Here is a 23,273-nt window from a genome sequence, read left to right as displayed (position 1 = left end):
AAGTGACACACAACATAAACATATATATATATATATACATATTATACTATTGTCACTTTAAAACAATATTAATAAATAAATGTTCCAATTGCGGTAGAATAAGGAAAAACGAGCGACAGACGAAAAATTACTTCGATATCAAACAAAACTAAAGACCCGTCACTAAAAACTTTACTGATGACATTTATGAGCAGCCATGTTGGATTTACACGCGTCATGGCGACAGGAATATTAGGGATTAATGGAAGTCAGGCGCGAGAAACAAATCATGAAAACACATTGTTAACACTTTTCTTTAATAAATTCTATGCGCAACTACAAATGTAAAAAAAAATATATATATATAATTAATTAAAAGGGGGGAAATATAAAATTGAAAAAAATAAGAAACGTAAAATAGATAACCTAACACTATCACATTCAAAATATATATATATATATATATATTGAACACAAAACAAAATACATCAAAAAATTAATAATAATAAGGAACATCAAACAGCGAACCAACGAAATTGAAGCAGCTACACTAAATCAAAATCGAAGCAAGGAGCTCTGGGATAAAGTTCGCTGAACTCACGCATACACCAATAGCGCACAACAGGGGAAATTCCCTTTCTCCCAGAAGCATGGTGAGGAAGATGTGCCTCCAAAACCTCTTCGGGAATTTCATTCGCAAAACGAACTTTCACGCAACGATCGGTATCAACGATTTCAACCAGAGGGGGTTCCCTCTCCAATACGACGGTCTCTGCATCGAAGAAATTCTCGTCGAAAGTAACCAAATCGTCAAAGCCCAATTTCGACACGGCCTCGGCACCAATGTTGAATAGTTCCTCCAACCACTCTGATACTCGTGGTTTATTACAGGGCCGCATGCGTTTGATTGGTCCTCCCGAGTCGCCCATGGGTTCTTCGGAATCCCTCTTTCGCTTGGGCTGAGAACAACACGGTATATTTTAAATAAAACGAAACAGGACGAATCAAGCGGACTAAAAACAAGACTAAATACGTACCAGGGAAGTCTGGAAAGGAACCTCTGATGGAAACGACTCCGCAAACATTGTTCGAACGTCGATCACCGAAGCCTAGGGAAATAGCAAAAAAGGAAAAAACAATCAAAATCACAAAAACAACCTTAATATGCAAACATCCAAACTTACGCAAAACAACTCGAAGGAGGAGGTCCTTGTTATGGGAGAGCAGCGGAGCTGCGCGTGTTTACCCAGTAAACATTGAAATGATAATGATGCTGCAGCCATCAGCCCTTCCACGGGCCGAAGAACACCGGTAATTCCCACGGTACAGCACGTGGAAGTTTCTCGTGGAAAGGATTAGATCAGCGTGGAATGCTTCAAATCTCCTAGACGCTAGCTCAGCGGAACACAGGACTGATAAAAACTAAGTCGAAATATGGAATTTGCATTTTGTCACGTACGATTCCAAGAAGCCCAAACTGCAACATCCCGATTCCCACGGAAGCGTACCCCCAGTGGACCACCACCCCGTGGGGGATGGCATTATAAATAAGCGTAGCAACATAGCGCAGCGCTCATTATTATTCTGGTGAACATTCTTATTACGGTTCATTATTCTTTGTTCATTATTATAGTGTCCATTCTTCTTATAATTTGCGTTCGTTCATTTTTTATAGTGTTCATTCCTTACGGCTCATTATTCTTCGCTCATTAGTTTGTTCATAATTCTTGTGATCGTTTGTTATTACGGCCCATTATTAATTTATTACTACGTTCGCTATTGCGCTCGTCACTGCGTTTAGAAATTTTGTATAGTATTTTGCGTTTCGGGGTCTTAATTTTTTCGGTCAAGAAAAGAGAGTCGCGACTAAGTAAAAAGAAAATTTTATCTTTGAAGTCCTCATTTCATCGTTTAAACACAAACGCGCATTGTAATTGCGGTATTAATCCAGCTAAGTGAATTGCTCAGTCTGTATTAAAATAGATAAATAAAGTAAGAGTTGATAGTAAACTATATTCGAGTTCAAATAATAAACTCAACAAAACTTCGACGACCACCGGAGCGGCTGAGGCAATGGCACCAGACAGCACCTACTCCTCAAGGTAAGAAAATTAATTTTGAAAATTTCCTTCTTCCCTGGTAATCTCGTTGCCCTCGAGAATTGAATTAGAACTTCCTATCATCGATTTCGTTTTATTTTCGTGAACGGTTTTGAAGATAGAATCATTGTTTAAACTTTTAACAAAAGAGTTGTCCGCTGTGTCGGCTTGTGCGAACGGTGTTTTCAACTACTGAAACATCCACTGATCTTCGCATTCCTCCTCCCATTGTTGGTAAAATATTACCCGTCTTTGGGCAAGGCTTGCGAAATCACATAAGTCCCGCACAGAAAGGACTATTAAATACATCGTCGGGGTCAATCGAAAATTAAGAACAATACCGGCGTTGCTATTAACTGATATTCTTGCCATCATTGCATGCGATTGTAAGAGAGATATAACAGAACAATTTCCCTTCGAGAATTTAACCAAAGGATCGTTCGCTGTGTTGGCTTGTGCAAACGGTGTTTTCGCTTATCGAAAACACCCATCGATCTCCGCATTCCTCCTCCCACTGTTGGTAAAATATTACCCGTCTTTGGGCAAGGCTTGCGAAATCACACGAGTCCCACACAGAGAGGATCGTTAGAATCATCCCCGATTATTAAACTCAAAAGGCAAGAAAATCGTGGTGACAGAATCCATCGTAGTAAATGAATTGAGTTTCGGTCCTAACGGCAAACTACTACAGCGAAATTAAAAGAGAAGAAGAAGTCAAACGTAAAAATAAATTTATATAAAACAACGAAAAATCTCACATTCCTATCCAATCCAGCAACGCTAAAATATATATTATCTAGCTAATAAAATATATATATAATAACCTAAGCCATTTTACATTCAAATAAAAATCCGTTCAACGAGGAAAAATATTTATTGTACCCAGCTTTAATCCTCTCCCGTGCTAGTATCCCTGCGCATAGCAGGTTAGCCGAAAAGTGGAATTCGTTTACCAGTTGCATTAAGCGTCAGTTAACGCTACCCATTAAGCGTAAAAGAAAATAATAAAAATAAAATATTTTGAAATAGTCCTTAGACTATTTCTGGTGGCAGCAACTACCGTATTAATTAGAAATCTAAATCAGTATTAAATACACAATAATATCATTTCAATTTATTTCCCTTCCGATTAAATTCAAAACTCAAACTATAAAAAAAAAATTTTCAGTAAAATTTAACTTTAAATTTGATCGATTTAAACAAATAGATACGTAACAGAGTAAAGTAATAAATTTTTGGTGGCAGCAGTGGGATACGCTCCACGGAGGATTAAAGTTGGTTTAAACGGTTCGATTCGCTCCACAAGGGATTAAAGTTGTCACGATTATCGATAAAATATATACCTAAGAAATAATGTCGACTAAATTAGAATCGTTGGACAAAGGCATGATCTTGATGTTATCGGAAAAACTTAAAGCATGGGATGCGAATTTTCGCGACATGAGTACAACAATGAATAAATTACAAGACGATGTGCGTTCACTGAAAATAAAAAAGGAAATCAAGACACCCGTATCATCGCCGATAATTTCCCAAGCGACAATACCGATAGAAGTTAATCCCCAATCAATTAAGTTAAAAGATGCAATAGAGACAGTACCAGTGTTCGACGGACATCGACCCTCGGTATTTCGATTTTTAAGAGCATGCGAGCGTGCACGAAACATGGTTCCTAGGCATCAAGAATCTCAGTTAGTAAAATTATTAACGAATAAGCTTCGCGGACACGCGTTTCTCGCCGTAGAAGACACAGAAGTAATAAGTTTAAACGATTTCGGGAATAAATTAAAAGATATGTTCGGTCCGGGAAAAACGGTTAACGAATATAAAGGGGAATTAGCTACAATATTTCAACGACCGGGAGAAGATATTTTGGACTACATAGAACGCGTCAAAGATCTCAGGCTGGCGATAATGAACGGGGAAAGGTACGAGTACGGCACCGTATTTCAAGATAGGATAGATCGAGACACGAGGGAAGCTTTCGTTAAGGGGCTCCCAAACGAGGTGTATTTACGAGTAAAGATAGCAGGATACCAATCCTTGGACGATGCGTACCGCTAAGCCGTGAAAGCAACACGAGAATTAAAACAAGTGAACAATAGAATTCGATACCAACGTCCGACACCTTCGGATAATTATAACCAAAACAACGCTCATCCACCATACAATAGTATCTATACTGTAAACAACCGCCAGGACTGGAGATTTGTACCGCCGTCGCAGAAACATCTAAACAACCCGGGAATAGAAGAAAATGTCAGGAAAGAAACAAGAGCAATAACTTGGGAAGAAAAACGCATAAATAAATACCTCGATAGAGATCTAAATCAAAAGAGAGATGCTGATCATTTCAACCAATCAACTTTTCAATGCAAACACCATTCCGTTGCTGTGATAAGGGATAATGTCACGTTAAATAATAAAAGGACGCACGGTGCCATAGACAGGATCATGAGTGAGAAATTTTCTGAGTTACCAAACAAGATAAATAATGTTAGTGCCAAAGAACTTTCAGACAAAGCAGAAACTAGGAAATTGAACGACGAGACGACAGGCAATGCTTATCCACTGCCTAACATCACAGAGATATTGGACCCGCTGGGAAGTGCAAATCGCCTCTCCACGTTCGACTTGGCAAAGATACAAAAGCAAGACTCCACGAATTTCGTGAATGTTTCAACCATAATAGGAAAAGAGATAGCGAGTGCATCTCACTCAAAAACTTCTATAAAACCATCAGAAGGAAACTTTATCGAACTCAAAGCCAAATCATTAAATTGCAAGGAAGATCACACTATAGAAAATAAAAATATAGCTATCCCTAAATCCAAAACAGAATCTATAAGCAAAAAGGTTTGTAATAAAAATTCAAAGAATAATTCCAAATCTACCAAAAATATTCCTAAACGTTCCATACAAATAAATAATAATTTAATTATAATAAGCACTTCCAGTAAAACTATTCATCCTGAAAAGGTAGAGAAAAATAAAGGTGCTGCGAATAAAATAAATGAAGAAGAAAAAAGGGTAACTAAGGAAAAGGATTCTAAACATTTTCAAGCTGAAGAAACGCAAGTTCAACGAGCTCAAAGAAATCAAAAGGGAGAAAACAGGGAATCACCAGTCGAAGATATATATAAAAACTTGAATAAATATGCTAGCCATTGGATTATAATTGGATTAAAAATACTTTATTGGTTACTACATCTAATATTTGACGTAGGTAACATAGTAAGTAGTGCTGATCTTATGATTCCCCCAGGAAAATATGGATGGTATCACACTATACTATATACAAAATATTTTTGGGTTAATATGGCTGCGGCACTCTCAAAAATTTGTATCTTAAATGCTATTAGCAAGCAATTGGATAATTGGATCAATGTCAGTAAACCTGTGTCTTGGCGCAAAATAAAAACTAAAATGAAGGAAAGGAACGAAATTCTCCCCGCACAAATTAGTTTCGGACATCTAGCCAGAGAACCTATTGGTGAAGTAACAATCGAAGAGAACACGGAACCAACATGCGCAGAATACCTCGAAGATCTGTTCGAAAAAATTAACACTGTACAACGGATGGCAAGAGAAAATTTGATAAAATCCAAACTAAGACTAACGATCGACGAATTAACCCTCAAGATTTTAAAACAGGAGATTCGATATATCTACTAAAAGAACCTAGTAAAGGAAAATTCTCCGATCAATATACTGGACCATACAAGGTGCTAGAAATCTTGCAGAACCAGAACGTCAAGATTGAAGTAAAAGGGATTCCGCGAACAGTGCACTTAAACAAGCTAGAACTAGCGCATAACCGAAATAAGCAATGAATAAAGTGATTTCAGTGGGCAACGTAGTGCGGTAGTGTATGTTGTAGTGCTGTCCGTCGAATAATACAGATATCGAACACCTAAAAGAGAAAAGGAAAAATTATTATATGTACTCTAATTATTGTTTGAATATAGAACGTGTTGATTCAATAAATAATTAAAAGAGTGAAAGTGAAAGTTACCTTGTGAACAAGTAATCATCATACGAGAAGGTTTACGTGCAAAAGAGGTTATGGATCTCGGTTTGCGAAACACCATGTACAACAGCCAGCTGAAAAATAAATGAACAAATTAACTTCAACTGCCTTAATGCAAAATACAACAGTACTAAATGTTATAACAATACTATGGAAGCATGGCACTGTTCGTCGAACAACACAGATGGCGGAAACCTGGAAAGAAAAAGAAGTTTATTACAAATGCTCCGATTACTGTTTGAATGTAAAACGTGTTAGTTCAACGAATAACTAAAACAGTGGAAGTGCAACTTACCTCGTGAACAATTAATCACCATACAAGGAAATGTACATGCATGACTGTCGCAGATTAACAAGAAGAAATAAAATAGCTGATAAGTGTAGAAAGTGGTTAGAAAATAATTAAGATAGATTAATTGAAAGTAAAAGGATATCTTATTATGTATTAATCTACGTAGTATTGTTATATTATTATATCTAACATGTAGAAGTGGATTTTGTAATACACAATAGCGGTCGCACACACAATGCATTATACACATATTAAACTAAATAAACTAAACAGTACCTTTATGGCCACAGATATAAGACGATTGAAGACAACCATAGTAAGTATCCAAGGCATATCGAAGAATCAGGTGATGTTGTGGGAATGATCTAGGTAAGTGATGCAGCATCGGAAGAGTAGAATCTGAAGAATTACAGACAATGTTAATCTAACAAGTAGGTTTTAATCACTAATAAGGGAACTAACTCATATCATACACAAAATAATAGCAAATAGCAAGTACATGCAATAATAAATTAATAGGGAAAATAAGAAAGGTTAATAAACACAGGAATAAGTTAGAAATTAATCAAGATGGACTAACTAAATATTAACAACATGACTGAACTCGGTGCAAAGGAATAAAGTTACGTTACACAAAATATCTGGTAACACAATACACACAAAAAAAAAGAAAAAAAACATTAACTAAATTAAACAAGATTTATATAAATGCGAGTCACGTATAATCAAAACAATGACTATCGAAATTCGAAAACAACACAATCTATGCTATCGCATTAAGGTAGCACACGGTATTGACACACACAATACCATGAAACACAAACAATATTACAGAAACACTACAAAATAAACTATAATGATTAACAAATTAACTATTTCAACAACACGCTACTGTTGACATTAAACAAACGATACACGCAAGCGACCATGTTGAAAATTCGTCGCACGCACCCCAACACAAATAATAGCTAATACAATGTAATACAGCATTATAATAGCAATGCTAGGTACTGAACACAAAAAAAAAATAATAAAAAAAAAAAGAAAAAAAAAGAGAGAGAAAAGGAAAATATATATAATAAACAACAACTAACATAACCATAACATATTATATATTATACCACATACAGTATTTGTACAAAGGGATAGGTCCGAACAAAACTTATAAAAAATTATAAAATATATATATTAACTGTTTTCGTATGTATGTCCAGAACAGGTGGCGAGTTCATCGACCCTAACATAGAGGACTCAGACGGGCCCGTACCCGCATTCGATCTGGAAGCGACGGAGGATGTTCAGTCTTGCCTCTGTGTTCGGTTGATACGTTCTGTCTACCATTTAGATAACGGTCATCTTTGTCAAGACTGTTTCGATAACTTAGATCCAGACCACCAGGACCTATGTGACGACCCACCCACTCATTTCATATGCGGAGTATCTGCAAGAACACGAATATCATACTGTCGTATGTGTGATATAAACCTAGCGGACCTACAACCCGCTATATCATGCCTCCAATGCATGATCGTTTACACTAATCTAACTCACCTTGAAAGAAACTTTTTAGTTCAAGGAATAGCAATCCGCGCCGTAGAACTATAAAGTACTTGTATGCTACGCACAAGACCAAATACTGATGCTATCCACCTGTAAACAACCGACATTTATAATTATGCATATAATTTTCACTTATGTTTACCAATATATATATGCACGCATGTTGTAAAGTGGGCGATATCTATGACACTCACTTCCATTGATAATCCGAGTGACTCGTAAAATAAGTCGTCATATTTACCATTACACGCACATATATATATATATTCAAAGACAAGCTATAATTGTAATATCTATTCCTATAGATAATATATACTTATATATTTATAACGATAAAACAAATCTCATCTATATTACTTAGCAATACGTATGCATATACGTATATAATTATAACCCAGGTAGCATTCATGGTATTTATTTTCACCGATAATAAGTTTTAACAAAAAAAAAAAAAAAACATATAAATATAAATTTTTTTTATATATATTAATAATAATAAAAGATTATTCTTATTTCTAATAAACTCGAGAGTAAGAAACAATTTAATAAATTGTTAATAGGAAGATGAATCGCCTGGTCATCGTACTTACCCTCATCAAAATAGCATACGGCCTGGTAGGATATGACTGCAATGGCAACCACCTCAACGTTACCACTATCTCTCTAAACTCCATCGGGGACTGCAGCATACAGCCTACAATGACTGAAACCCAAGATATTTATATACAACTACTTCAACTCTCAGAATTTGAATTTACCAACGTAAGGCAATGCAAGGTGCAAATAACTCGAATTGTATATTACTGTGGCATGCACTTTCACACGTCGGCAGTGCATAACGGATTCGCCGAATACCTCCATGAAACAACCGACCAACAATGTGCAAGGATGCACCAAGACGGCACATTTTCACTCGGACCACAAAACCTTATAGTTGGCCTTAAAAGATAATGCAACAGAAACAAGGTCGCTTGTCCTAGCCGGCAAGCTAACAGACGACGGCAGCTGCCAGGGAACACACTATGTAGACCCATACGGGAGCTGGGAAAAGGTCGTCGTACAAGCAACAGTAAGGATAAGTTTAAAATCAGCAGTTGTGCCAGTACGGATCGAGGCGAACAAAATTCTACTGAAATCAGGAACAGTATGTACCTTTAGCGAAGGAAACTGTCTAGACGCTGAAGACGGATACACTTATTGGCAACCACAACCACCCTCACCATGCAAATTTGATCAGTACGATGTGCTATATGAAGGAATTGCTACAAAGATCCAGGAAATAAAAACCAACAGAGAATCAGCACAACCAGTTTACGCACTAACAACGCAAGAAGTAACATTTGCACTGACTAAAACCGAAGAACAGCCACTGTGTGGATATACCCTACTATCCACCGAACACCCCAAATAGTTGAAACAACAAGAGGAAATACGTTTATCTCCAAAAGCAAGACAGCAGTCGAAAACTTGGACATATTCGCATACGTCAACTCAAAATTCATTTACGTAGAGAAACATATTAAACGACAAATGACAACATTGTACCATGATATACTGACACAAAGATGTACCACGCAGAAGAAACTAATAGAAAATGCTTTAAGCTTAGCAATCTTACTGCCCGATGAATTTGCATATACCATATCCAAAACCCCAGGACACATGGCCCTGATCGCAGGAGAAGCAGTCCACATAGTCAAATGCATTCCGGTACAAGTAAAAGTACGACATACAACAGAATGCTACTCGGAGCTACCCGTTTGGCAAGGGAATCGCACCGCATTTTTAACGCCAAAAACACACATCCTAACGCAACACGGAAACCACAGAGAATGTAGCGCGGTACTACCTACGCTATACAATATCGACGGACTCTGGCACAAATTCGTACCAAAACCCATGAAAACAATTGCACCACAGGAACTCCGCCCGGACGTACGCCAAACGTGGCAATATTCAGCACCATCGTCGTTGGCCACGAGCGGAATATATACCCAAAAAGACCTCGATGCACTATGGGACCACGTCATGTTCCCGGCAGAAAAATCTGCAGTTTTGAACACATTGGCCAGAGGAGCAACAGGAAAAACAATCGTCCCTGGAACAGTAAACATCCTGGGAATGATGGACGAAAACACATTAACGACAATAGCAAAAAATACCGTATCAAGCTTATGGATTGGTTTTATGGAATTTGGAACTGTCAGTGCAGCAATATTTGGAATACTTGTAATATTTAAACTAATCAAGACGATAATAGATATAGCCATACACGGATACCAGTTACGTGAAACTTACGGATGTGGAATCGCCCTATTAGGAGCAATATGCGGCTCAGTTACCCACCTGCTACTATACCTCAAAAGAAAACGAAATATCGATGATCAAACAGCACAACCTCGAGGGATATCGATAACACCGGTAGTCACTTAACAACCAACGCCATCTACGTCCGCCTTGAGCCGACTCAGAGACACCATCAGTCAAATTTCCTTTGGAAATTTGAACTCCAAGGGCGGGGGTGTCACGTCCCGCGCTCCGCACGCGCCGTAACAAGAACAAGAAAACTATTCTATACAAAACGCGCGAATAAAGATTTGAATGCACAAGCGAACACACGGCGCTACGAAACTAAAGGAAGGATTAACAAAGCGAGGGCGACTAATAAATCCAACCAGTATAAAATAAAATAAATAAAACCAGCTAACGGATTGAACGAGTTACGAACCAAACAAATAAACCAGGAAATAAGAATAACTACAAAAAGGGAAATAATTGAAGCGCCAGAAATACATGTATATATAAATATATTTTAATCAATCAACTTGGAGAGTTACATATAAGTATAAACATATATGCTAGATATGTAATAAACTAGTAAATATTAGTGTTAGTGCTTATAATACTATGCAACAAATACAATATTATCAATTTATGAATTATAAGTATATACGAAGTTAAAAACTAATAGTCTAACGAATATATAAAACATACAATATTGTATTATTAAAGAAATAAAAGTTACATTGTCAGAAACATATATATTCTATACTACTACTAATCTATGTGCATTCTACAATCTGAAATACATATTTAAAACTAGCCTACATGCCGGTAAAGCATTATAAAATAAGAACTACATTATGAAACATGCATGTCTCTATATAAACATATAAATAATCTATTTTCTAAACTAAAACCACTATTAATAATCTACAAAAAAAATAGAACACACAACGCAACACTTGGGACCAAGCGACAACCTGTCGACAGGCCAAACGCTCAAAATAATTAACACCGCAACGACTTGAGGAATTGCTTACAGAAATTCTGTCATCAAGCACAAATATGTAAACACACATTAAACGCACAATAATCTAGAAACAAAACCTTCAATACTATGTTGTCACAATACAAAATATATATGTATATATGAAATCAAATGATTGACACATAACCTCAAATACACAACACTATATCACAAAAGAATCTAAATGAAAATCACTTTGCCAGAAATATATACATATATACGTGTGCGTGTGCGTGTTCTATCTTATTAAAAGAAATTAATATAAAATAAATAATTAACATTTCATTTCGTACGAACACTACATGAACGAGAGAAATATACATATAAATACGTATATATATATATATGTATGTGTGAGTGCATATGTTTTATATTATCGAATACTCTATAAAATAAACTACTCAAAACAATAAATAACGCAATCGAAGAATTACAAAACATTAGCCATATTGAAGTGACACACAACATAAACATATATATATATATATACATATTATACTATTGTCACTTTAAAACAATATTAATAAATAAATGTTCCAATTGCGGTAGAATAAGGAAAAACGAGCGACAGACGAAAAATTACTTCGATATCAAACAAAACTAAAGACCCGTCACTAAAAACTTTACTGATGACATTTATGAGCAGCCATGTTGGATTTACACGCGTCATGGCGACAGGAATATTAGGGATTAATGGAAGTCAGGCGCGAGAAACAAATCATGAAAACACATTGTTAACACTTTTCTTTAATAAATTCTATGCGCAACTACAAATGTAAAAAAAAATATATATATATAATTAATTAAAAGGGGGGAAATATAAAATTGAAAAAAATAAGAAACGTAAAATAGATAACCTAACACTATCACATTCAAAATATATATATATATATATATATTGAACACAAAACAAAATACATCAAAAAATTAATAATAATAAGGAACATCAAACAGCGAACCAACGAAATTGAAGCAGCTACACTAAATCAAAATCGAAGCAAGGAGCTCTGGGATAAAGTTCGCTGAACTCACGCATACACCAATAGCGCACAACAGGGGAAATTCCCTTTCTCCCAGAAGCATGGTGAGGAAGATGTGCCTCCAAAACCTCTTCGGGAATTTCATTCGCAAAACGAACTTTCACGCAACGATCGGTATCAACGATTTCAACCAGAGGGGGTTCCCTCTCCAATACGACGGTCTCTGCATCGAAGAAATTCTCGTCGAAAGTAACCAAATCGTCAAAGCCCAATTTCGACACGGCCTCGGCACCAATGTTGAATAGTTCCTCCAACCACTCTGATACTCGTGGTTTATTACAGGGCCGCATGCGTTTGATTGGTCCTCCCGAGTCGCCCATGGGTTCTTCGGAATCCCTCTTTCGCTTGGGCTGAGAACAACACGGTATATTTTAAATAAAACGAAACAGGACGAATCAAGCGGACTAAAAACAAGACTAAATACGTACCAGGGAAGTCTGGAAAGGAACCTCTGATGGAAACGACTCCGCAAACATTGTTCGAACGTCGATCACCGAAGCCTAGGGAAATAGCAAAAAAGGAAAAAACAATCAAAATCACAAAAACAACCTTAATATGCAAACATCCAAACTTACGCAAAACAACTCGAAGGAGGAGGTCCTTGTTATGGGAGAGCAGCGGAGCTGCGCGTGTTTACCCAGTAAACATTGAAATGATAATGATGCTGCAGCCATCAGCCCTTCCACGGGCCGAAGAACACCGGTAATTCCCACGGTACAGCACGTGGAAGTTTCTCGTGGAAAGGATTAGATCAGCGTGGAATGCTTCAAATCTCCTAGACGCTAGCTCAGCGGAACACAGGACTGATAAAAACTAAGTCGAAATATGGAATTTGCATTTTGTCACGTACGATTCCAAGAAGCCCAAACTGCAACATCCCGATTCCCACGGAAGCGTACCCCCAGTGGACCACCACCCCGTGGGGGATGGCATTATAAATAAGCGTAGCAACATAGCGCAGCGCTCATTATTATTCTGGTGAACATTCTTATTACGGTTCATTATTCTTTGTTCATTATTATAGTGTCCATTCTTCTTATAATTTGCGTTCGTTCATTTTTTATAGTGTTCATTCCTTACGGCTCATTATTCTTCGCTCATTAGTTTGTTCATAATTCTTGTGATCGTTTGTTATTACGGCCCATTATTAATTTATTACTACGTTCGCTATTGCGCTCGTCACTGCGTTTAGAAATTTTGTATAGTATTTTGCGTTTCGGGGTCTTAATTTTTTCGGTCAAGAAAAGAGAGTCGCGACTAAGTAAAAAGAAAATTTTATCTTTGAAGTCCTCATTTCATCGTTTAAACACAAACGCGCATTGTAATTGCGGTATTAATCCAGCTAAGTGAATTGCTCAGTCTGTATTAAAATAGATAAATAAAGTAAGAGTTGATAGTAAACTATATTCGAGTTCAAATAATAAACTCAACAAAACTTCGACGACCACCGGAGCGGCTGAGGCAATGGCACCAGACAGCACCTACTCCTCAAGGTAAGAAAATTAATTTTGAAAATTTCCTTCTTCCCTGGTAATCTCGTTGCCCTCGAGAATTGAATTAGAACTTCCTATCATCGATTTCGTTTTATTTTCGTGAACGGTTTTGAAGATAGAATCATTGTTTAAACTTTTAACAAAAGAGTTGTCCGCTGTGTCGGCTTGTGCGAACGGTGTTTTCAACTACTGAAACATCCACTGATCTTCGCATTCCTCCTCCCATTGTTGGTAAAATATTACCCGTCTTTGGGCAAGGCTTGCGAAATCACATAAGTCCCGCACAGAAAGGACTATTAAATACATCGTCGGGGTCAATCGAAAATTAAGAACAATACCGGCGTTGCTATTAACTGATATTCTTGCCATCATTGCATGCGATTGTAAGAGAGATATAACAGAACAATTTCCCTTCGAGAATTTAACCAAAGGATCGTTCGCTGTGTTGGCTTGTGCAAACGGTGTTTTCGCTTATCGAAAACACCCATCGATCTCCGCATTCCTCCTCCCACTGTTGGTAAAATATTACCCGTCTTTGGGCAAGGCTTGCGAAATCACACGAGTCCCACACAGAGAGGATCGTTAGAATCATCCCCGATTATTAAACTCAAAAGGCAAGAAAATCGTGGTGACAGAATCCATCGTAGTAAATGAATTGAGTTTCGGTCCTAACGGCAAACTACTACAGCGAAATTAAAAGAGAAGAAGAAGTCAAACGTAAAAATAAATTTATATAAAACAACGAAAAATCTCACATTCCTATCCAATCCAGCAACGCTAAAATATATATTATCTAGCTAATAAAATATATATATAATAACCTAAGCCATTTTACATTCAAATAAAAATCCGTTCAACGAGGAAAAATATTTATTGTACCCAGCTTTAATCCTCTCCCGTGCTAGTATCCCTGCGCATAGCAGGTTAGCCGAAAAGTGGAATTCGTTTACCAGTTGCATTAAGCGTCAGTTAACGCTACCCATTAAGCGTAAAAGAAAATAATAAAAATAAAATATTTTGAAATAGTCCTTAGACTATTTCTGGTGGCAGCAACTACCGTATTAATTAGAAATCTAAATCAGTATTAAATACACAATAATATCATTTCAATTTATTTCCCTTCCGATTAAATTCAAAACTCAAACTATAAAAAAAAAATTTTCAGTAAAATTTAACTTTAAATTTGATCGATTTAAACAAATAGATACGTAACAGAGTAAAGTAATAAATTTTTGGTGGCAGCAGTGGGATACGCTCCACGGAGGATTAAAGTTGGTTTAAACGGTTCGATTCGCTCCACAAGGGATTAAAGTTGTCACGATTATCGATAAAATATATACCTAAGAAATAATGTCGACTAAATTAGAATCGTTGGACAAAGGCATGATCTTGATGTTATCGGAAAAACTTAAAGCATGGGATGCGAATTTTCGCGACATGAGTACAACAATGAATAAATTACAAGACGATGTGCGTTCACTGAAAATAAAAAAGGAAATCAAGACACCCGTATCATCGCCGATAATTTCCCAAGCGACAATACCGATAGAAGTTAATCCCCAATCAATTAAGTTAAAAGATGCAATAGAGACAGTACCAGTGTTCGACGGACATCGACCCTCGGTATTTCGATTTTTAAGAGCATGCGAGCGTGCACGAAACATGGTTCCTAGGCATCAAGAATCTCAGTTAGTAAAATTATTAACGAATAAGCTTCGCGGACACGCGTTTCTCGCCGTAGAAGACACAGAAGTAATAAGTTTAAACGATTTCGGGAATAAATTAAAAGATATGTTCGGTCCGGGAAAAACGGTTAACGAATATAAAGGGGAATTAGCTACAATATTTCAACGACCGGGAGAAGATATTTTGGACTACATAGAACGCGTCAAAGATCTCAGGCTGGCGATAATGAACGGGGAAAGGTACGAGTACGGCACCGTATTTCAAGATAGGATAGATCGAGACACGAGGGAAGCTTTCGTTAAGGGGCTCCCAAACGAGGTGTATTTACGAGTAAAGATAGCAGGATACCAATCCTTGGACGATGCGTACCGCTAAGCCGTGAAAGCAACACGAGAATTAAAACAAGTGAACAATAGAATTCGATACCAACGTCCGACACCTTCGGATAATTATAACCAAAACAACGCTCATCCACCATACAATAGTATCTATACTGTAAACAACCGCCAGGACTGGAGATTTGTACCGCCGTCGCAGAAACATCTAAACAACCCGGGAATAGAAGAAAATGTCAGGAAAGAAACAAGAGCAATAACTTGGGAAGAAAAACGCATAAATAAATACCTCGATAGAGATCTAAATCAAAAGAGAGATGCTGATCATTTCAACCAATCAACTTTTCAATGCAAACACCATTCCGTTGCTGTGATAAGGGATAATGTCACGTTAAATAATAAAAGGACGCACGGTGCCATAGACAGGATCATGAGTGAGAAATTTTCTGAGTTACCAAACAAGATAAATAATGTTAGTGCCAAAGAACTTTCAGACAAAGCAGAAACTAGGAAATTGAACGACGAGACGACAGGCAATGCTTATCCACTGCCTAACATCACAGAGATATTGGACCCGCTGGGAAGTGCAAATCGCCTCTCCACGTTCGACTTGGCAAAGATACAAAAGCAAGACTCCACGAATTTCGTGAATGTTTCAACCATAATAGGAAAAGAGATAGCGAGTGCATCTCACTCAAAAACTTCTATAAAACCATCAGAAGGAAACTTTATCGAACTCAAAGCCAAATCATTAAATTGCAAGGAAGATCACACTATAGAAAATAAAAATATAGCTATCCCTAAATCCAAAACAGAATCTATAAGCAAAAAGGTTTGTAATAAAAATTCAAAGAATAATTCCAAATCTACCAAAAATATTCCTAAACGTTCCATACAAATAAATAATAATTTAATTATAATAAGCACTTCCAGTAAAACTATTCATCCTGAAAAGGTAGAGAAAAATAAAGGTGCTGCGAATAAAATAAATGAAGAAGAAAAAAGGGTAACTAAGGAAAAGGATTCTAAACATTTTCAAGCTGAAGAAACGCAAGTTCAACGAGCTCAAAGAAATCAAAAGGGAGAAAACAGGGAATCACCAGTCGAAGATATATATAAAAACTTGAATAAATATGCTAGCCATTGGATTATAATTGGATTAAAAATACTTTATTGGTTACTACATCTAATATTTGACGTAGGTAACATAGTAAGTAGTGCTGATCTTATGATTCCCCCAGGAAAATATGGATGGTATCACACTATACTATATACAAAATATTTTTGGGTTAATATGGCTGCGGCACTCTCAAAAATTTGTATCTTAAATGCTATTAGCAAGCAATTGGATAATTGGATCAATGTCAGTAAACCTGTGTCTTGGCGCAAAATAAAAACTAAAATGAAGGAAAGGAACGAAATTCTCCCCGCACAAATTAGTTTCGGACATCTAGCCAGAGAACCTATTGGTGAAGTAACAATCGAAGAGAACACGGAACCAACATGCGCAGAATACCTCGAAGATCTGTTCGAAAAAATTAACACTGTACAACGAATGGCAAGAGAAAATTTGATAAAATCCAAACTAAGACTAACGATCGACGAATTAACCCTCAAGATTTTAAAACAGGAGATTCGATATATCTACTAAAAGAACCTAGTAAAGGAAAATTCTCCGATCAATATACTGGACCATACAAGGTGCTAGAAATCTTGCAGAACCAGAACGTCAAGATTGAAGTAAAAGGGATTCCGCGAACAGTGCACTTAAACAAGCTAAAACTAGCGCATAACCGAAATAAGCAATGAATAAAGTGATTTCAGTGGGCAACGTAGTGCGGTAGTGTATGTTGTAGTGCTGTTCGTCGAATAATACAGATATCGAACACCTAAAAGAGAAAAGGAAAAATTATTATATGTACTCTAATTATTGTTTGAATATAGAACGTGTTGATTCAATAAATAATTAAAAGAGTGAAAGTGAAAGTTACCTTGTGAACAAGTAATCATCATACGAGAAGGTTTACGTGCAAAATAGGTTATGGATCTCGGTTTGCGAAACACCATGTACAACAGCCAGCTGAAAAATAAATGAACAAATTAACTTCAACTGCCTTAATGCAAAATACAACAGTACTAAATGTTATAACAATACTATGGAAGCATGGCACTGTTCGTCGAACAACACAGATGGCGGAAACCTGAAAAGAAAAAGAAGTTTATTACAAATGCTCCGATTACTGTTTGAATGTAAAACGTGTTAGTTCAACGAATAACTAAAACAGTGGAAGTGCAACTTACCTCGTGAACAATTAATCACCATACAAGGAAGTGTACATGCATGAATGTCGCAGATTAACAAGAAGAAATAAAATAGCTGATAAGTGTAGAAAGTGGTTAGAAAATAATTAAGATAGATTAATTGAAAGTAAAAGGATATCTTATTATGTATTAATCTACGTAGTATTGTTATATTATTATATCTAACATGTAGAAGTGGATTTTGTAATACACAATAGCGGTCGCACACACAATGCATTATACACATATTAAACTAAATAAACTAAACAGTACCTTTATGGCCACAGATATAAGACGATTGAAGACAACCATAGTAAGTATCCAAGGCATATCGAAGAATCAGGTGATGTTGTGGGAATGATCTAGGTAAGTGATGCAGCATCGGAAGAGTAGAATCTGAAGAATTACAGACAATGTTAATCTAACAAGTAGGTTTTAATCACTAATAAGGGAACTAACTCATATCATACACAAAATAATAGCAAATAGCAAGTACATGCAATAATAAATTAATAGGGAAAATAAGAAAGGTTAATAAACACAGGAATAAGTTAGAAATTAATCAAGATGGACTAACTAAATATTAACAACATGACTGAACTCGGTGCAAAGGAATAAAGTTACGTTACACAAAATATCTGGTAACACAATACACACAAAAAAAAAAGAAAAAAAACATTAACTAAATTAAACAAGATTTATATAAATGCGAGTCACGTATAATCAAAACAATGACTATCGAAATTCGAAAACAACACAATCTATGCTATCGCATTAAGGTAGCACACGGTATTGACACACACAATACCATGAAACACAAACAATATTACAGAAACACTACAAAATAAACTATAATGATTAACAAATTAACTATTTCAACAACACGCTACTGTTGACATTAAACAAACGATACACGCAAGCGACCATGTTGAAAATTCGTCGCACGCACCCCAACACAAATAATAGCTAATACAATGTAATACAGCATTATAATAGCAATGCTAGGTACTGAACACAAAAAAAAAATAATAAAAAAAAAAAGAAAAAAAAAGAGAGAGAAAAGGAAAATATATATAATAAACAACAACTAACATAACCATAACATATTATATATTATACCACATACAGTATTTGTACAAAGGGATAGGTCCGAACAAAACTTATAAAAAATTATAAAATATATATATTAACTGTTTTCGTATGTATGTCCAGAACAGGTGGCGAGTTCATCGACCCTAACATAGAGGACTCAGACGGGCCCGTACCCGCATTCGATCTGGAAGCGACGGAGGATGTTCAGTCTTGCCTCTGTGTTCGGTTGATACGTTCTGTCTACCATTTAGATAACGGTCATCTTTGTCAAGACTGTTTCGATAACTTAGATCCAGACCACCAGGACCTATGTGACGACCCACCCACTCATTTCATATGCGGAGTATCTGCAAGAACACGAATATCATACTGTCGTATGTGTGATATAAACCTAGCGGACCTACAACCCGCTATATCATGCCTCCAATGCATGATCGTTTACACTAATCTAACTCACCTTGAAAGAAACTTTTTAGTTCAAGGAATAGCAATCCGCGCCGTAGAACTATAAAGTACTTGTATGCTACGCACAAGACCAAATACTGATGCTATCCACCTGTAAACAACCGACATTTATAATTATGCATATAATTTTCACTTATGTTTACCAATATATATATGCACGCATGTTGTAAAGTGGGCGATATCTATGACACTCACTTCCATTGATAATCCGAGTGACTCGTAAAATAAGTCGTCATATTTACCATTACACGCACATATATATATATATTCAAAGACAAGCTATAATTGTAATATCTATTCCTATAGATAATATATACTTATATATTTATAACGATAAAACAAATCTCATCTATATTACTTAGCAATACGTATGCATATACGTATATAATTATAACCCAGGTAGCATTCATGGTATTTATTTTCACCGATAATAAGTTTTAACAAAAAAAAAAAAAAAAACATATAAATATAAATTTTTTTTATATATATTAATAATAATAAAAGATTATTCTTATTTCTAATAAACTCGAGAGTAAGAAACAATTTAATAAATTGTTAATAGGAAGATGAATCGCCTGGTCATCGTACTTACCCTCATCAAAATAGCATACGGCCTGGTAGGATATGACTGCAATGGCAACCACCTCAACGTTACCACTATCTCTCTAAACTCCATCGGGGACTGCAGCATACAGCCTACAATGACTGAAACCCAAGATATTTATATACAACTACTTCAACTCTCAGAATTTGAATTTACCAACGTAAGGCAATGCAAGGTGCAAATAACTCGAATTGTATATTACTGTGGCATGCACTTTCACACGTCGGCAGTGCATAACGGATTCGCCGAATACCTCCATGAAACAACCGACCAACAATGTGCAAGGATGCACCAAGACGGCACATTTTCACTCGGACCACAAAACCTTATAGTTGGCCTTAAAAGATAATGCAACAGAAACAAGGTCGCTTGTCCTAGCCGGCAAGCTAACAGACGACGGCAGCTGCCAGGGAACACACTATGTAGACCCATACGGGAGCTGGGAAAAGGTCGTCGTACAAGCAACAGTAAGGATAAGTTTAAAATCAGCAGTTGTGCCAGTACGGATCGAGGCGAACAAAATTCTACTGAAATCAGGAACAGTATGTACCTTTAGCGAAGGAAACTGTCTAGACGCTGAAGACGGATACACTTATTGGCAACCACAACCACCCTCACCATGCAAATTTGATCAGTACGATGTGCTATATGAAGGAATTGCTACAAAGATCCAGGAAATAAAAACCAACAGAGAATCAGCACAACCAGTTTACGCACTAACAACGCAAGAAGTAACATTTGCACTGACTAAAACCGAAGAACAGCCACTGTGTGGATATACCCTACTATCCACCGAACACCCCAAATAGTTGAAACAACAAGAGGAAATACGTTTATCTCCAAAAGCAAGACAGCAGTCGAAAACTTGGACATATTCGCATACGTCAACTCAAAATTCATTTACGTAGAGAAACATATTAAACGACAAATGACAACATTGTACCATGATATACTGACACAAAGATGTACCACGCAGAAGAAACTAATAGAAAATGCTTTAAGCTTAGCAATCTTACTGCCCGATGAATTTGCATATACCATATCCAAAACCCCAGGACACATGGCCCTGATCGCAGGAGAAGCAGTCCACATAGTCAAATGCATTCCGGTACAAGTAAAAGTACGACATACAACAGAATGCTACTCGGAGCTACCCGTTTGGCAAGGGAATCGCACCGCATTTTTAACGCCAAAAACACACATCCTAACGCAACACGGAAACCACAGAGAATGTAGCGCGGTACTACCTACGCTATACAATATCGACGGACTCTGGCACAAATTCGTACCAAAACCCATGAAAACAATTGCACCACAGGAACTCCGCCCGGACGTACGCCAAACGTGGCAATATTCAGCACCATCGTCGTTGGCCACGAGCGGAATATATACCCAAAAAGACCTCGATGCACTATGGGACCACGTCATGTTCCCGGCAGAAAAATCTGCAGTTTTGAACACATTGGCCAGAGGAGCAACAGGAAAAACAATCGTCCCTGGAACAGTAAACATCCTGGGAATGATGGACGAAAACACATTAACGACAATAGCAAAAAATACCGTATCAAGCTTATGGATTGGTTTTATGGAATTTGGAACTGTCAGTGCAGCAATATTTGGAATACTTGTAATATTTAAACTAATCAAGACGATAATAGATATAGCCATACACGGATACCAGTTACGTGAAACTTACGGATGTGGAATCGCCCTATTAGGAGCAATATGCGGCTCAGTTACCCACCTGCTACTATACCTCAAAAGAAAACGAAATATCGATGATCAAACAGCACAACCTCGAGGGATATCGATAACACCGGTAGTCACTTAACAACCAACGCCATCTACGTCCGCCTTGAGCCGACTCAGAGACACCATCAGTCAAATTTCCTTTGGAAATTTGAACTCCAAGGGCGGGGGTGTCACGTCCCGCGCTCCGCACGCGCCGTAACAAGAACAAGAAAACTATTCTATACAAAACGCGCGAATAAAGATTTGAATGCACAAACGAACACACGGCGCTACGAAACTAAAGGAAGGATTAACAAAGCGAGGGCGACTAATAAATCCAACCAGTATAAAATAAAATAAATAAAACCAGCTAACGGATTGAACGAGTTACGAACCAAACAAATAAACCAGGAAATAAGAATAACTACAAAAAGGGAAATAATTGAAGCGCCAGAAATACATGTATATATAAATATATTTTAATCAATCAACTTGGAGAGTTACATATAAGTATAAACATATATGCTAGATATGTAATAAACTAGTAAATATTAGTGTTAGTGCTTATAATACTATGCAACAAATACAATATTATCAATTTATGAATTATAAGTATATACGAAGTTAAAAACTAATAGTCTAACGAATATATAAAACATACAATATTGTATTATTAAAGAAATAAAAGTTACATTGTCAGAAACATATATATTCTATACTACTACTAATCTATGTGCATTCTACAATCTGAAATACATATTTAAAACTAGCCTACATGCCGGTAAAGCATTATAAAATAAGAACTACATTATGAAACATGCATGTCTCTATATAAACATATAAATAATCTATTTTCTAAACTAAAACCACTATTAATAATCTACAAAAAAAATAGAACACACAACGCAACACTTGGGACCAAGCGACAACCTGTCGACAGGCCAAACGCTCAAAATAATTAACACCGCAACGACTTGAGGAATTGCTTACAGAAATTCTGTCATCAAGCACAAATATGTAAACACACATTAAACGCACAATAATCTAGAAACAAAACCTTCAATACTATGTTGTCACAATACAAAATATATATGTATATATGAAATCAAATGATTGACACATAACCTCAAATACACAACACTATATCACAAAAGAATCTAAATGAAAATCACTTTGCCAGAAATATATACATATATACGTGTGCGTGTGCGTGTTCTATCTTATTAAAAGAAATTAATATAAAATAAATAATTAAC

At 36.4% G+C, this 23,273-nt stretch overlaps 4 protein-coding genes across 6 annotated transcripts; all 4 read right to left on the bottom strand.

Annotated features, from left to right (window-relative positions):
* Window positions 1-257: 257 nt before the first annotated feature.
* Window positions 258-2,733, bottom strand: LOC143302767 (uncharacterized). The gene is made up of 3 exons (XM_076619031.1): window positions 1,164-2,733; window positions 1,017-1,088; window positions 258-938 (listed from the first exon to the last, which is right to left on the bottom strand). The coding sequence occupies exons 1-3, from the start codon at window positions 1,260-1,262 to the stop codon at window positions 525-527; spliced, it is 585 nt and encodes a 194-aa protein (XP_076475146.1). The 5' UTR covers window positions 1,263-2,733; the 3' UTR covers window positions 258-524.
* Window positions 2,734-5,023: 2,290 nt separating this feature from the next.
* Window positions 5,024-7,342, bottom strand: LOC143302769 (uncharacterized). Of its 2 annotated transcripts, none has more exons than XM_076619035.1 (5): window positions 7,033-7,342; window positions 6,677-6,799; window positions 6,258-6,303; window positions 6,094-6,182; window positions 5,024-5,991 (listed from the first exon to the last, which is right to left on the bottom strand). In XM_076619035.1, the coding sequence occupies exons 1-5, from the start codon at window positions 7,079-7,081 to the stop codon at window positions 5,885-5,887; spliced, it is 414 nt and encodes a 137-aa protein (XP_076475150.1). In that variant the 5' UTR covers window positions 7,082-7,342; the 3' UTR covers window positions 5,024-5,884. The 2 variants fall into 2 exon arrangements, with proteins under 2 accessions (XP_076475150.1, XP_076475151.1); XM_076619036.1 differs by having other exon boundaries at window positions 5,025-5,991; window positions 7,274-7,335.
* A 4,637-nt stretch (window positions 7,343-11,979) lies between these two features.
* On the bottom strand, window positions 11,980-14,455 carry LOC143302766 (uncharacterized). The gene is made up of 3 exons (XM_076619030.1): window positions 12,886-14,455; window positions 12,739-12,810; window positions 11,980-12,660 (listed from the first exon to the last, which is right to left on the bottom strand). Exons 1-3 carry the CDS (start codon window positions 12,982-12,984, stop codon window positions 12,247-12,249), a joined length of 585 nt encoding a protein of 194 aa, XP_076475145.1. The 5' UTR covers window positions 12,985-14,455; the 3' UTR covers window positions 11,980-12,246.
* Window positions 14,456-16,746: 2,291 nt separating this feature from the next.
* LOC143302770 (uncharacterized) lies at window positions 16,747-19,065 on the bottom strand. Of its 2 annotated transcripts, none has more exons than XM_076619037.1 (5): window positions 18,755-19,065; window positions 18,399-18,521; window positions 17,980-18,025; window positions 17,816-17,904; window positions 16,747-17,713 (listed from the first exon to the last, which is right to left on the bottom strand). In XM_076619037.1, exons 2-5 carry the CDS (start codon window positions 18,505-18,507, stop codon window positions 17,607-17,609), a joined length of 351 nt encoding a protein of 116 aa, XP_076475152.1. In that variant the 5' UTR covers window positions 18,508-18,521; window positions 18,755-19,065; the 3' UTR covers window positions 16,747-17,606. The 2 variants fall into 2 exon arrangements, with proteins under 2 accessions (XP_076475152.1, XP_076475153.1); XM_076619038.1 differs by having other exon boundaries at window positions 18,997-19,058.
* Between the last annotated feature and the right edge of the window lie 4,208 nt (window positions 19,066-23,273).

Source organism: Bombus vancouverensis, chromosome 6, assembly GCF_051014615.1.
Source record: "Bombus vancouverensis nearcticus chromosome 6, iyBomVanc1_principal, whole genome shotgun sequence".
NCBI classification, from domain to species: Eukaryota; Metazoa; Arthropoda; class Insecta; order Hymenoptera; family Apidae; genus Bombus; species Bombus vancouverensis.
This window is presented reverse-complemented; position numbering and strand designations above follow the sequence as displayed.

Bases quoted from the DNA above. Each gene is read 5' to 3' on its own strand.
- LOC143302769 (XM_076619035.1), bottom strand. From the start codon at position 7,081: ATGTTTTTTTTCTTTTTTTTTGTGTGTATTGTGTTACCAGATATTTTG. The intron at 6,800-7,032 runs GTAACGTAACTT...GTAATTCTTCAG, and splicing joins TGTGTTACCAGATATTTTGT to ATTCTACTCTTCCGATGCTG. The intron at 5,992-6,093 runs GTAACTTTCACT...TTTCTCTTTTAG, and splicing joins GATGATTACTTGTTCACAAG to GTGTTCGATATCTGTATTAT.
- LOC143302767 (XM_076619031.1), bottom strand. From the start codon at position 1,262: ATGGCTGCAGCATCATTATCATTTCAATGTTTACTGGGTAAACACGCG. The intron at 1,089-1,163 runs GTAAGTTTGGAT...CTATTTCCCTAG, and splicing joins CCTCCTTCGAGTTGTTTTGC to GCTTCGGTGATCGACGTTCG. The intron at 939-1,016 runs GTACGTATTTAG...TGTTGTTCTCAG, and splicing joins TTCCTTTCCAGACTTCCCTG to CCCAAGCGAAAGAGGGATTC.
- LOC143302770 (XM_076619037.1), bottom strand. From the start codon at position 18,507: ATGCTGCATCACTTACCTAGATCATTCCCACAACATCACCTGATTCTT. The intron at 18,026-18,398 runs GTACTGTTTAGT...TTTTCTTTTCAG, and splicing joins TTATATCTGTGGCCATAAAG to GTTTCCGCCATCTGTGTTGT. The intron at 17,714-17,815 runs GTAACTTTCACT...TTTCTCTTTTAG, and splicing joins GATGATTACTTGTTCACAAG to GTGTTCGATATCTGTATTAT.
- LOC143302766 (XM_076619030.1), bottom strand. From the start codon at position 12,984: ATGGCTGCAGCATCATTATCATTTCAATGTTTACTGGGTAAACACGCG. The intron at 12,811-12,885 runs GTAAGTTTGGAT...CTATTTCCCTAG, and splicing joins CCTCCTTCGAGTTGTTTTGC to GCTTCGGTGATCGACGTTCG. The intron at 12,661-12,738 runs GTACGTATTTAG...TGTTGTTCTCAG, and splicing joins TTCCTTTCCAGACTTCCCTG to CCCAAGCGAAAGAGGGATTC.